The sequence below is a fragment of the Coregonus clupeaformis genome, chromosome 39 (genome assembly GCF_020615455.1).
Source record: "Coregonus clupeaformis isolate EN_2021a chromosome 39, ASM2061545v1, whole genome shotgun sequence".
Taxonomy (NCBI): Eukaryota; Metazoa; Chordata; class Actinopteri; order Salmoniformes; family Salmonidae; genus Coregonus; species Coregonus clupeaformis.
In genome coordinates, this window is record NC_059230.1 from 6,749,522 (window position 1) to 6,762,632 (window position 13,111).

At 42.5% G+C, this 13,111-nt stretch overlaps 1 protein-coding gene across 5 annotated transcripts in view; it reads left to right on the top strand.

Moving 5' to 3' along the window:
• LOC121554483 (zinc finger protein OZF-like) overlaps window positions 1-13,111 on the top strand; it is a 49,540-nt gene that overhangs the window by 23,123 nt on the left and 13,306 nt on the right. Inside the window, exons 1-2 of one of the 5 annotated variants that reach the window (XM_045211874.1) lie at window positions 7,468-7,831; window positions 10,157-12,826. The exons of 2 other annotated variants lie outside the window; for them this stretch is intronic. In XM_045211874.1, the coding sequence (XP_045067809.1) occupies window positions 7,750-7,831; window positions 10,157-12,072 (1,998 nt within the window). In that variant the 5' untranslated portion in view covers window positions 7,468-7,749 and the 3' untranslated portion in view covers window positions 12,073-12,826. Of the gene's footprint in view, window positions 1-5,603; window positions 6,047-7,467; window positions 7,832-10,156; window positions 12,827-13,111 lie in introns of those variants that run through there. 2 more of the 5 variants (XM_045211877.1, XM_045211880.1) reach the window with 2 other exon arrangements.

Below are 13,111 nucleotides of genomic sequence, written 5' to 3' on the forward strand. Positions count from 1 at the left end.
AGTTCGTCCATTTTATTATCAAGCAATTGTAAATTGGCCAATAGTATCGATGGCAAAGGCAGATTAGCCACTCGTCGCCGGCTCCTTACCAGGCACCCCGATCTCCTTCCGCAATATCTCCTTTTCTTTGTACTGCGAATGACGGGGATGAGGGCCCTGTCGGGTGTCTCGAGCAAATCCCTCTCGTCCGACTCCATAAAATAAAAGTGATTTGTCCAGTTCAAGGTGAGTAATCGCTGTTCTGATGTCCAGAAGCTCTTTCGTCATAAGAGACGGTAGCAGCAACATTATGTACAACATAAGTTAAAAACAATGCAAAAAAACACACAAAATAGCACGGTTGGTTAAGAATCCATAAAACGGCAGCCATCCCCTCCGGCGCTTCCATCTCCAACTTGAGATGTAGCTCATCCTTTCGGATTTGTGCTCTCTCTTCTGCCTCCAGCTGCAAGTGTACAGCCGTAGGTATAGGAGAGAGAGGGTCAAATCGAGGCAAGGTGGCCGGGACCTTATACTCGACCTCATCGTCGGGCCTATACGGGGTACCCGGAGCATCCACCACCTATACGGGGTACCCGGAGCATCCACCACCTCTCCCACCGCAGGCCGAGGCAAAACAAACACCTGCTGTTCAATCAGAGCCGCAAACACCAATGCCCTTACCTCCGCCTTAACAAAAACCCTTGCTCAAAATAGCCCACGTTAACATATGCAGCTTTTACATTTACATTACATTTTAGTCATTTAGCAGACGCTCTTATCCAGAGCGAAGTACAGGAGCAATTAGGGGTAAGTGCCATGCTCAAGGGCACATCGACAGATTTTTCACCTAGTCGGCTCGGGGATTAGAACCAGCGACCTTTCGGTTACTGGGCCAACTCTCTTAACCACTATCTCTGAAACTCACTTAGATAATATCTTTGAGGATACAGGGGTAGCAATACAAGGTTATAACATTTACAGAAAATATAGAAATGCCAATGGTGGAGGTGTTGCTGTTTATATTCAGAACCACATTCCTGTGAAGATTAGAGAGGATCTCATGTTAAATACTGTTGAAGTAATATGGCTACAGGTTAATCTGCCTCACCTAAAGCCAATTCCGGTGGGAAGCTGCTATAGACCACCAAGTGCTAACAGTCAGTATCTGGATAATGTGTGTGAAATGCTTGATAATGTATGTGATATCAATAGAGAGGTATACTTTCTGGGTGATTTAAATATTGACTGGCTTTCATCAGGCTGCCCACTCAAAAGAAAGCTTCAAACTGTAACCAGTGCCTGCAACCTGTTTCAGGTTATCAGTCAACCTACCAGGGTAGTTACAAACAGTACAGGAATTAAATCATCAACATATATTGATCATATCTTTACTAATGCTGCAGAGATTCGTTTGAAAGCAGTATCCAAATCCATTGGATGTAGGGATCACAATATAGTAGCCATATCTAGGAAAACCAAAGTTCCAAAGGCTGGGCCTAATATTGTGTATAAGAGGTCAAACAATACGTTTTGTAGTGATTCCTATGTTGTTGATGTAAATAATATATGTTGGTCCGTGGTGTGTAATGAGAAGCAAACAGACACTGCACTTGACGCATTTATGAAATTGCATATTCTAGTTACTAATAAGCATGCACCCATTAAGAAAATTACTGTAAAAACTGTTAAATCCCCGTGGATTGATGAGGAATTGAACATTTGTATGGTTGAGAGGGATGAGGCAAATGGAAAGTCTGGCAAAACGTACTGCATATTGAGAAATCATGTGACTAAACAGAATAAAAAGAAGAAGAAATGAAACCGTGAAACAAGGATAAATGACATAAAGAATGATAGTAAAAAGCTTTGGAGCACCTTAAATGAAATTTTGGGAAAAAAGGCAAACTCAGCTCAGTCATTCATTGAATCAGATGGCTCATTCATCACAAAACCAACTGATATTGCCAACTACTTTAATAATTTTTTCATTGGCAAGATTGGCAAACTTCGGCATTACATGCCAGCAACAATTGCTGACACTACACATCCAAGTATATCTGACCAAATTATGAAAGACAAGCATTGTAATTTTGAATTCCGTAAAGTGAGTGTGGAAGAGGTGAAAAAAGTATTGTTGTCTATTAACAATGACAAGCCAACGGGGTCTGACAACTTGGATGGAAAATTACTGAGGATAATAGCGGACGATATTGCCACTCCTATTTGCCATATTTTCAATTTAAGCCTACTAGAATGTATGTGCCCCAAGGCTTGGAGTCATTCCGCTACCTAAGAATAGTAAAGCCCCCTTTACTGGCTCAAATAGCCGACCAATAAGCCTGTTACCAACCCTTAGTAAACTATTGGAAAAAATGGTGTTTGACCAGATACAAAGCTATTTTACAGTAAACAAATTGACAACAAACTTTCAGCATGCTTATAGAGAAGGATATTCAACAAGCACTTACACAAATGACTGATGATTGGCTGAGAGAAATTGATGATAGAAAGATTGTGGAGGCTGTTTTGTTAGACTTCAGTGCGGCTTTTGACATTATCGATCATAGTCTGCTGCTGGAAAAACGTACGTGTTATGGCTTTACACCACCTGCTATAATGTGGATAAAGAGTTACTTGTCTAACAAAACACAGAGGGTGTTCTTTAATGGAAGCCTCTCAAACATAATCCAGGTAGAATCAGGAATTCCCCAGGGCAGCTGTTTAGGCCCCTTACTTTTTTCAATCTTTACTAATGACATGCCACTGGCTTTGAATATAGCCACTGTCTATGTATGCGGATGACTCAACACTATACACGTCAGCTACTACAGCAATGAAATAACTGCAACACTTAATAAAGAGTTGCAGTTAGTTTCGGAATGGGTGGCACAGCTGGCCCTTAAAAGTACACGGAGAGCTAACATTAATGACATGTTGTTAGTCTCTCCTGGCTTAGAGTGGAAGAGAGATTGACTTCATCACTGCTTGTATTTTTTAAGAGGTGTAGACAAGCTGAATGTACCGAGCTATCTGTTTGGAATGCTGGCACACAGCTCGGACACCCATGCATACCCCACGAGCCATGCCACCAGAGGTCTCTTCACAGTCCCCAAGTCCAGAACAGACTACGGGAAACGCACAGTACTACATAGAGCCATGGCTACATGGAACTCTATTCCACATCATGTAACTCAGTCAAGCAGTAAAATCAGATTTTAAAAAACAGATAAAACTACACTTTATGGAACAGCGGGGACTGTGAAGAGGCACAGACACACACAGCATTCACAAACACATGCTAACACACGCACTCTACACACACATATTTAAATATTGTTATTTTGCTGTGTAATTGATTTTGTATTGTAAATATGTTATGGTAGAGTAGTGTGTTGTGTTATGTATTGTTTTATTGTATGTAAATTGTGGTTGGACCACAGGAAGAGTAGCTACTGCCTTGAAAGCTGCTAATGGGGATCCGTAATAAATACAAAATACAAATACAAATGTAGTTATCATTTCCCTTTACTACTGAGGGCAGTGGAGGCTGGTGGGAGGAGCTATAGTAGGACAGCATCATTGTAATGGCTGGAATGGAATCAATGGAATGATATCAAACATATCACATGTGGAAACCATATTTGACTCCGTTCCATTGATTCCATTCCAGCCATTACAATGAGCCCGTCCTCCTATAGCTCCTCCCACCAACCTTCATTGACTGAGGGGTACTACAAAATAGGTTCAATAACTTAGCCAGCTAACTTTGATAAAAGATCAAAAATAACTACAGATTTTCAGGTTGATTGAGAAAGCTAAACTTTGATATGTGTTTTTGGTTGAGTCAAATTGACCAAGCCCAGTTCAAGCTTATATACAGTACCAGTCAAAAGTTTGGACACACCTACTCATTCAAGGGTTTTTCTTTATTTGTACTATTTTCTACATTGTAGAATAATACTGAAGACATCAAAACAATGAAATAACACATATGGAATCATGTAGTAACCAAAAAAGGGTTAAACAAATCAAAATATATTTTATATTTGAGAATATTCAAATAGCCACCCCTTTGCCTTGATGACAGCTTTGCACACTCTTGGCATTCTCTCAACCAGCTTCACCTGGAATGCTTTTCCAACAGTCTTGAAGGAGTTCCCACATATGCTGAGCACTTGTTGGCAGCTTTTCCCTTCACTCTGCCGTCCGACTCATCCAAAACCATCTCAATTGGGTTGAGGTCGGGGGATTGTGGAGGCCAGGTCATCTGATGCAGCACTCCATCAATCTCCTTGGTAAAATAGCCCTCACACAGCCTGGAGGTGTGTTGGGTCATTGTCCTATTGAAAAACAAATGATAGTCCCACTAAGCCCAAACCAGATGGGATGGCGTATCGCTGCAGAATGATGTGGTAGCCATGCTGGTTAAGTGTGCCTTGAATTCTAAATAAATCACAGACCGTGTCACCAGCAAAGCACCCCCACACCATAACACCTCCTCCTCCTCCATGCTTTACAGTGGGAACTACACATGCGGAGATCATCCGTTCACCCACACTGCGTCTCACAAAGACATGGCGGTTGGAATCAAAAATCTCCAATTTGGACTCCAGACCAAAGGACACATTTCCACCGGTCTAATGTCCATTGCTCGTGTTTCTTGGCCCAAGCAGGCCTGCTCTTCTTATTGGTGCCCTTTAGTAGTGGTTTCTTTGCAGCAATTAGACCATGAAGGCCTAATTCACGCAGTCTCCTCTTAACAGTTGATGTTGAGATGTGTCTGTTACTTGAACTCTGTGAAGCATTTTTTTTTTTTTCTGCAATTTCTGAGGCTGGTAACTCTAATGAACTTATCCTCTGCAGCAGAGGTAACTCTGGGTCTTCCATTCCTGTGGCGGTCCTCATGAGAGCCAATTTCATCATAGCGCTTGATGGTTTATGCGACTGCACTTGAAGAAACTTTCAAAGTTCTTGAAATGTTCCGTATTGACTGACATTCATGTCTTAAAGTAATGATGGACTGTCATTTGCTTATTTGAGCTGTTCTTGCCATAATATGTACTTGGTCTTTTACCAAATAGGGCTATCTTCTGTATACCCCTCTACCTTGTCATAAGACAACTGTTTGGCTCAAATGCATTAAGAATGAAAGAAATTCCACAAATTGACTTTTAAGAAGGCACCTCATGAAGCTGGTTGAGAGAATGCCAAGAGTGTGCAAAGCTGTCATCAATAATCTCAAATATAAAATACATTTTGATTTGTTTAACACTATTTTGGTTACTAAATGATTCCATATGTGTTATTTCATAGTTTTGATGTCTTCACTATTATTCTACAATGTAAAAAATAGTACAAATAAAGAAAAACCCTTGAATGAGTAGGTGTGTCCAAACTTTTGACTGGTACTGTATATTTTTTTAAGTTAAGAATATTTAGGTATGTTAGCTGGCTAACTCAGGGAACATGCTTTGTAGTATACTCCTCTGGTCCGTAGGCTGGCTGCCTTGCACAGTACTAAACCCCCATCCAGCTGGCGACGCTGTTGTTCCTTTCCGGGTTCGAGTAGAACCAAGAAGTTTTCTAAAATTCCTCGACTAGAACACGGAAGTAGAGTTGAAGGTGATCAGATATCTGTATGTAATGATGAGATGCTCATGTCACTCAGTCCTGACAATGGGAGTCGTTGTCCCAAAGGCAGGCAACAAGTTTAGGTCCGAAATAAGCCAATAGAAACGCATTGGGCTTATTTTGGACAGGTTTTGGCGAGAGTGTAATCTCTCGCTTCGCCTCTTCCTCTCTGAGGTGAATTTGAACTTTGTTTTTGTGGAGTAAAGAAAGACGTAGCAAGCTACTGACTGAACGAAATAGGTTACCCAACTCCCAGTCGTCTGAAATATGTCTAAACTACAATTGTTTCGTGTGTTTTTAAATGAGCGCTTAACGGCGGCTGCTGTGGAGATTTTCGGGGCAGTTGAGAAAACGGTAGTGGAGTACCAGGAGGAGAATGATCGGCTACGGAGACTGCTGCGGATCACACCAGAGATACAACTATGTAAAATAGGTTCGTATGTAGATCTACTGATAGTTAGCTATAGTTCTACTCAATTAGTAAACTGCTTAGGTAAATAGAGATCACCATTTCAACCGAATGTTTTTACTTTGATTTTCTACCTACCTAACTATATATTGGGCTACAGGCCTACAGCAATTAAGCATTTAGCTGCGAATGTGTAGTTTACAAGATTAAATAAACCATTGAAGCCATTAACAATTATTATGTAGGCCTATGATTAAATAGTTGTCTGCATATTTGATTATTTATCTAAAGCCTTCAAATCTAATTGTATTTGTCACATGCTTCGTAAACTGGTGTAGACTAACAGTGAAATGTTTACTTACGGCCCTCCAACAATGCAGAGAGAAAAATAATAAAGATAATAACACGAGGAATAAATACACAATCAGGTTTCTCCCCAAAGATTGTGAGAGGCGCTGCGCCATCTTGTGGACTGACTGCGCCACTACGTAAAAAATGTGTTGTCATATGAGGCCATTTTTTGCTTTAGATTGCAGGACATGGCAGTTACAGGTGTTCGAAAACGCAAAATTATCTGAGTCCAGAGTGGGGCACTGCCCTCGGCCGGGTCTCCCCGGCCGTACTCAGTATCACCACCTTGTTAAAAATCCTGGGAGAACCCTGACAATGAGTAACGATACTGTAACTTGGCTATAAATACTGGGTACCAGTATGGCTGTATACACAGGTTACCAGTATGGCTGTATACAGTGAGGGAAAAAAGTATTTGATCCCCTGCTGATTTTGTACGTTTGCCCACTGACAAAGAAATTATCAGTCTATAATTTTAATGGTAGGTTTATTTGAACAGTGAGAGACAGAATACAACAACAAAAATATCCAGAAAAACGGATGTACATTTTTTTATGAATTGATTTCCATTTTAATGAGGGAAATAAGTACCTCTGGATCAAGGCTGTATAGCTAGGTAACCTCTGGATCAAGGCTGTATAGCTAGGTAACCTCTGGATCAAGGCTGTATAGCTAGGTAACCTCTGGATCAAGGCTCTATAGCTAGGTCACCTCTGGATCAAGGCTGTATAGCTAGGTAACCTCTGGATCAAGGCTGTATAGCTAGGTAACCTCTGGATCAAGGCTGTATAGCTAGGTAACCTCTGTATCAAGGCTGTATAGCAAGGTAACCTCTGGATCAAGGCTGTATAGCTAGGTAACCTCTGGATCAAGGCTGTATAGCTAGGTAACCTCTGGATCAAGGCTGTATAGCTAGGTAACCTCTGGATCAAGGCTGTATAGCTAGGTAACCTCTAGATCAAGGCTGTATAGCTAGGTAACCTCTGCTCCCCCTCTCCTTCCCTCCAGACTCCCTGCAGCTCTCTGTCTCTGAAGAGGAGGTTCCCCCTGAGCAGCAGCACTGTGAGCAGGAGTGGAGCCCCAGTCTGGGGCAGGAGGACCCAGAGCCCACACAGATTAAAGAGGAACAGGAGGAACTCAGGATCAGTCAGGAGGAAGAGCAGCTCCAAGTGCTCTTTGATACCAAAGACTCCATATTCACTCCTTCCTTTGTGAAAAGTGAATGTGATCAGAAGGACCCATGTCAAGAAGCCATACTAGCTGAATACCCAACTCTCAGTCCACTGAAAACGTCTAAACTACAGTCGTTCTGTGTGTTTTTAAATGAATGTTTAACGGCATCTGCTGCTGTGGAGATTTTTGGTGCGGTTGAGAAAATGGTAGTGGAGTACCAGGAGGAGAATGATCGGCTACGGAGACTGCTGAGGATCACACCGGAGATAAAACTATGTAGAATAGGTTTGTATGTAGATCTACTAATATCTAACTACAGCTCCACTAAATTAATAAACTGTTTAGGCTTTGTGATCACCATTTCAACATTTTGGAGAAGTTGTTTTAGCCCCGACGTGGCAATGCGTTCCCTTGCTTGGACAGCAGCCCCACACATTTATGTTGCCATTCTGACTCCAGTGGTACATTGGAATCATTCACCGTTCCTTTTGATTAGCTGAGGATGATGATTTGGTCAAGTGTGATACGCTCTATCTATATTGAACAAAAATATAATCGCAACACGCAACAACAGTTTCAAAGATTTTACTGAGTTAAAATCACTTTAAGGAAATCAGTCAATTGAAATAAATGAGGCCCTAATCTATGGATTTCACATGACTGGGAATACAGATATCCATCTGTTGGTCACAGATACCTTTAAAAAAAAGTAGGGGCATGGATCAGAAAACCAGTCGGTATCTGGTGTGACCACCATTTGCCACATGCAGCGCGACACATCTCCTTCGCATAGAGTTGATCAGGCTGTTGATTGTGGCCTGTGGAATGTTGTCCCACTCCTCTTGAATGTCTGTGTGAAGTTGCTGGATATTGGCGGGAACTGCAACATGCTGTCGTACACGTCGATCCAGAGAATTCTAAACATGCTCAATGGGTGACATGTCTGGTGAGTATGCAGGCCATTGAAGAACTGGGACATTTTCAGCTTCCAGGAATTGTGTACAGATCCTTGTGACATGGGGCCGTGCATTATCATGCTGAAACATGAGGTGATGGCGGCGGATGAATGGCACGTCAATGGGCCTCAGGATCTCCTCACGGTATCTCTGTGCATTCAAATTGCCATCGATAAAATGCAGTTGTGTTCGTTGTCCGTAGCTTATGCCTGCCCATACCATAACCCCACCATGGGGCACTCTGTTCACAACGTTGACATCAGCAAACCACTCGCCCAACGACGCCATACACGTGGTCTGCGGTTGTGAGGCCGGTTGGATGTACTGCCAAATTCTCTAAAATGACGTTGGAGGCGGCTTATGGTAGAGAAATTAACATTAAATTCTCTGGCATCAGCTCTGGTGGACATTCCTGCAGTCAGCATGCCAATTGCACAAACTTGAGACATCTGTGGCATTGTGTTGTGACAAAACTGCACATATTATAGTGTCCTTTTATTGTCCCCATTTACAAGGTGGAATTAAAATGGATATTTTGGGGGTTTGTATCATTTGATTTACACAACATGCAGCCACAGCCAATGCATAGTGCCAACTGTAAAGTTGGGTGGAGGAGGAATAATGGTCTGGGGCTGTTTTTCATGGTTTGGGCTAGGCCCCTTAGTTCCAGTGAAGGGAAATCTTAACGCTACAGCATAGAATGACATTCTAGCCTGTTTGGTCCATTGGAATGTGACTAGGCCTATGCCTGTTGAATTGTATTGCAGGTACTTTACCTGTGCAACCTTGTACAGTGTTTTTATGGGGGGCATAAAATATAGCAACGCTATAATCTAAGTTTTAATGTCAGTTCTCACTGGATAGGATTCTCAGTTATGTGTGTGTGAATGTAGACATCTCTTTCCATTAAATCAATCAATCAAATGTATTTATAAAGCCCTTTCTACATCAGCAGATGTCACAAAGTGCTTATACAGATACCCAGCCTAAAACCCCAAACAGCAAGCAATGCAGATGTAGAAGCACGGTGGCTAGGAAAAACTCCATAGAAAGGCAGGAACCTTGGACGAAACCTAGAGAGGAACCAGGCTCTGAGGGGTGGCCAGTCCATCTGGTTGTGCCGGGTGGAGATTATAAGAGTACATGGCTATTGAGGCCAGATCGTTCTTCAAGATGTTCAAACATCCATAGATGACCAGCAGGGTCAAATAATAATCACAGTGGTTGTAGATGGTGCAACAGGTCAGCACCTCCAGGAGTAAATGTCAGTTGGCTTTTCATAGCCAAGCATTCAATGTACACATTGGCCACTGTGTGTTCAATAGTAGGCATGTTAACCCACGCACCTATATGTCTTGTGTGAAGGAAAGCAAATACCTAGCTAGCTATCTGCACTCAGGCTGTATAGATCATAGAGATCCATGATAAGAAAGCAAATACCTAGCTAGCTATCTGCACTCAGGCTGTATAGATCATAGAGATCCATGCTAAGAAAGCAAATACCTAGCTAGCTATCTGCACTCAGGCTGTATAGATCATAGAGATCCATGCTAAGAAAGCAAATTCAAATTGAAAGTCATAAGAGATCTATAATTCATGAGTGATTCCAAATTCTCTGATAAATCACCTCTGCTCCCCCTCTCCTTCCCTCCAGACTCCCTGCAGCTCTCTCTCTCTGTCTCTGAAGAGGACGTTCCCCCTGAGCAGCAGCACTGTGAGCAGGAGTGGAGCCCCAGTCTGGGGCAGGAGGACCCAGAGCCCACACAGATTAAAGAGGAACAGGAGGAACTCAGGACCAATCAGGAGGAAGAGCAGCTTCAAGTGCTATTTGATACCAAAGACTCCGTGTTCACTCCTTCCTGTGTGAAAAGTGAATGTGATCAGGAGGACCCACTTCAGTCCTGGACACTTCCCCAAACCCAGACTGTGGAGAACAGAGAGAGTGACTCTAAACCAGTGGATCTCACAACTTTTGGCACTGTGACCCACCTAAAGGGTCTTGACATTCCCTTTGACCCTCCAGATAATCAGAACAATGCCTCCAGCCACAGCTCAGCCGTAAGCAGCGACCCAGTAGGACTTGACAGCAGTCCACCATTGGATCCAAGCCCACCATTGGATCCCAGCCCACCATTGGATCCCAGCCCACCATTGGATCCCAGTTTAACATTGGGGGAACACTGTTCCAAACCCAGCATCACGTCTAGAAAAACGTACCACTGTGGTGACTGTGGTGAAACGTTTGCTCTGAAAGCTGGCCTGCAGAGGCATGTGACTCTCCCCAAGAAGAGACCCAGTGAATGCCACTTATGCAAAAAACACTACAACTCCACCTGTAAACTGGAAGCCCATGTCAGGCTCTGTCACCTTGGGAAGCCCTTCACCTGCCCTGCTTGTGGCAAGACCTTCAAATACAAAGGCCATATGTCCAGGCACATGAGGATTCACAAAGGAGAGAAACTATTTAGCTGTGGTGACTGTGGGAAAAGCTTCAGTCAGAAGGGACACCTTACCGTGCATAAACTGACTCATACAGGTGAGAAACCTTTTAGCTGTGGTGACTGTGGGAAAAGTTTTAGTCAGAAGGGGAACCTAAGCATTCATAAACTGACTCACACAGGAGAGAAACCTTTTAGCTGTGGTGACTGCGGGAAAAGCTTTGGGCTCAAGCGGCACCTAACCATGCATAAACTGACTCACACAGGAGAGAAACCATTTAGCTGTGGCGACTGCGGGAAAAGATTCAATCGCAAGGAGGTCTTAACTATGCATATAAGGACTCACACAGGAGAGAAACCATTTATCTGTGGTGACTGTGGGAAAAGCTTCAGTCAGAAGGGGAACCTAACCGAACATGTACTGACTCACACAGGAGAGAAACTCTTTAGCTGTGGTGACTGTGGGAAAAGCTTCAGTCATAAGGGACACTTTTCTGTGCATAAACTGACTCACACAGGTGAGAAACCTTTTAGCTGTGGTGACTGTGGGAAAAGCTTTAGTCAGAAGGGACACCTTACCGTGCATAAACTGACTCACACAGGAGAGAAACCTTTTTGCTGTGGAGACTGCGGGAAATGCTTTGGGCTCAAGCGGCACCTTACCCTGCACAAACTGACTCACACAGGAGAGAAACCATTTAGCTGTGGAGACTGCGGGAAAAGCTTCAATCGCAAGGCGGTCTTAACTATGCATATAAGGACTCACACAGGAGAGAAACCATTTAGCTGTGGAGGCTGTGGGAAAAGCTTCAGTCAGAGGGGGAACCTAACCAAGCATACTCGGACTCACAACAGAGATAATTCCTTTCGCTGTGGTGACTGTGGGGAAAGCTTCACTGAGAAGGGGCACCTAACTGAACATATACGGACTCACACAGAAGAGAAACGATATAGGTGTGGTGATTGTGGGAAAAGCTTCAATCAGAAGGCTGACCTAAGGAGGCATATACTGACTCACACAGGAGAGAAATCACATGGCTGCTCAGTCTGTGGTAAAAGATTCACTCATAAATCTCATCTGTTGAGGCATGTGGATAAAGTCCACAAAGAAAGAAAACGGGACAGAAACTGAAAGAGGAAAGAACATTAGGACAAAGAGATTGTCTGTCAGGTAAGTGAATATAAAGGCAGGATGTGGACAAATCTCTTAGGAAGCAACAGCGACATGGCCCTCATCAAATATGCAGACGACATGGCTCTGGTTGCTTGCCTGGAGGACAAGTCCATCTCAAGCTACTCCCAGTTCATTGACTGCCTCAACGTGGTTTGACAATAGCTTCCTTGACCTTAACGTCACCAAGACTAAAGAACTGTGCATTGGAGGAAAGAAAGCTGGGGAAAACGGAAGCCCTTCTCTCGAGCATGTCACCATGGAAAGACAGGACGTGGAGCAAGTCACACATTTTAAATAATTGGACAATTTTAGACCACAAACCTAGCTTCCAGTAGAACACTGACCTCATCTACAAAAAGGCAGTTTCTTTCCCTACTTAAGAAACTATGACGTTTTAATGCAAGCAGACACACACTGATCATGGTATACAAATCCCTGATCGAGTGTTCTCAATTACAACATCCCCTTCTGGTACCTTTTCAGTGATGTTAAATTTTTTATTTGTTTCATTTTGACATTTCATTCTGACATATAAATGTTTAATGTGTTTCATTCTGACATTTCATTCTGACATGTCAATGTTTATTGTGTTTCATTTTGACATTTCATTCTGACATGTAAATGTTTAATGTGTTTCATTCTGACATTTCATTCTGACATGTAAATGTTTAATGTGTTTCATTCTGACATGTAAATGTTTAATGTGTTTCATTCTGACATTTCATTCTGACATGTAAATGTTTATTGTGTTTCATTCTGACATTTCATTCTGACATGTAAATGTTTAATGTGTTTCTGTATGTTTTTTGTCTGTTTTTATCCTTTTATTGTAACTCAGAGCGCCAACGACACATTTTCATTCTGTTAAAACTTAATGGACAATAAAGTTTGTATTTTCTGCTCATCTTAAAGCGATCTTAAACTCTGGATCATTCATACTTTGGGTTACAGAAAAATGGATGTGTGATCGATTTGACTTTTGCAAAACATTCTATGT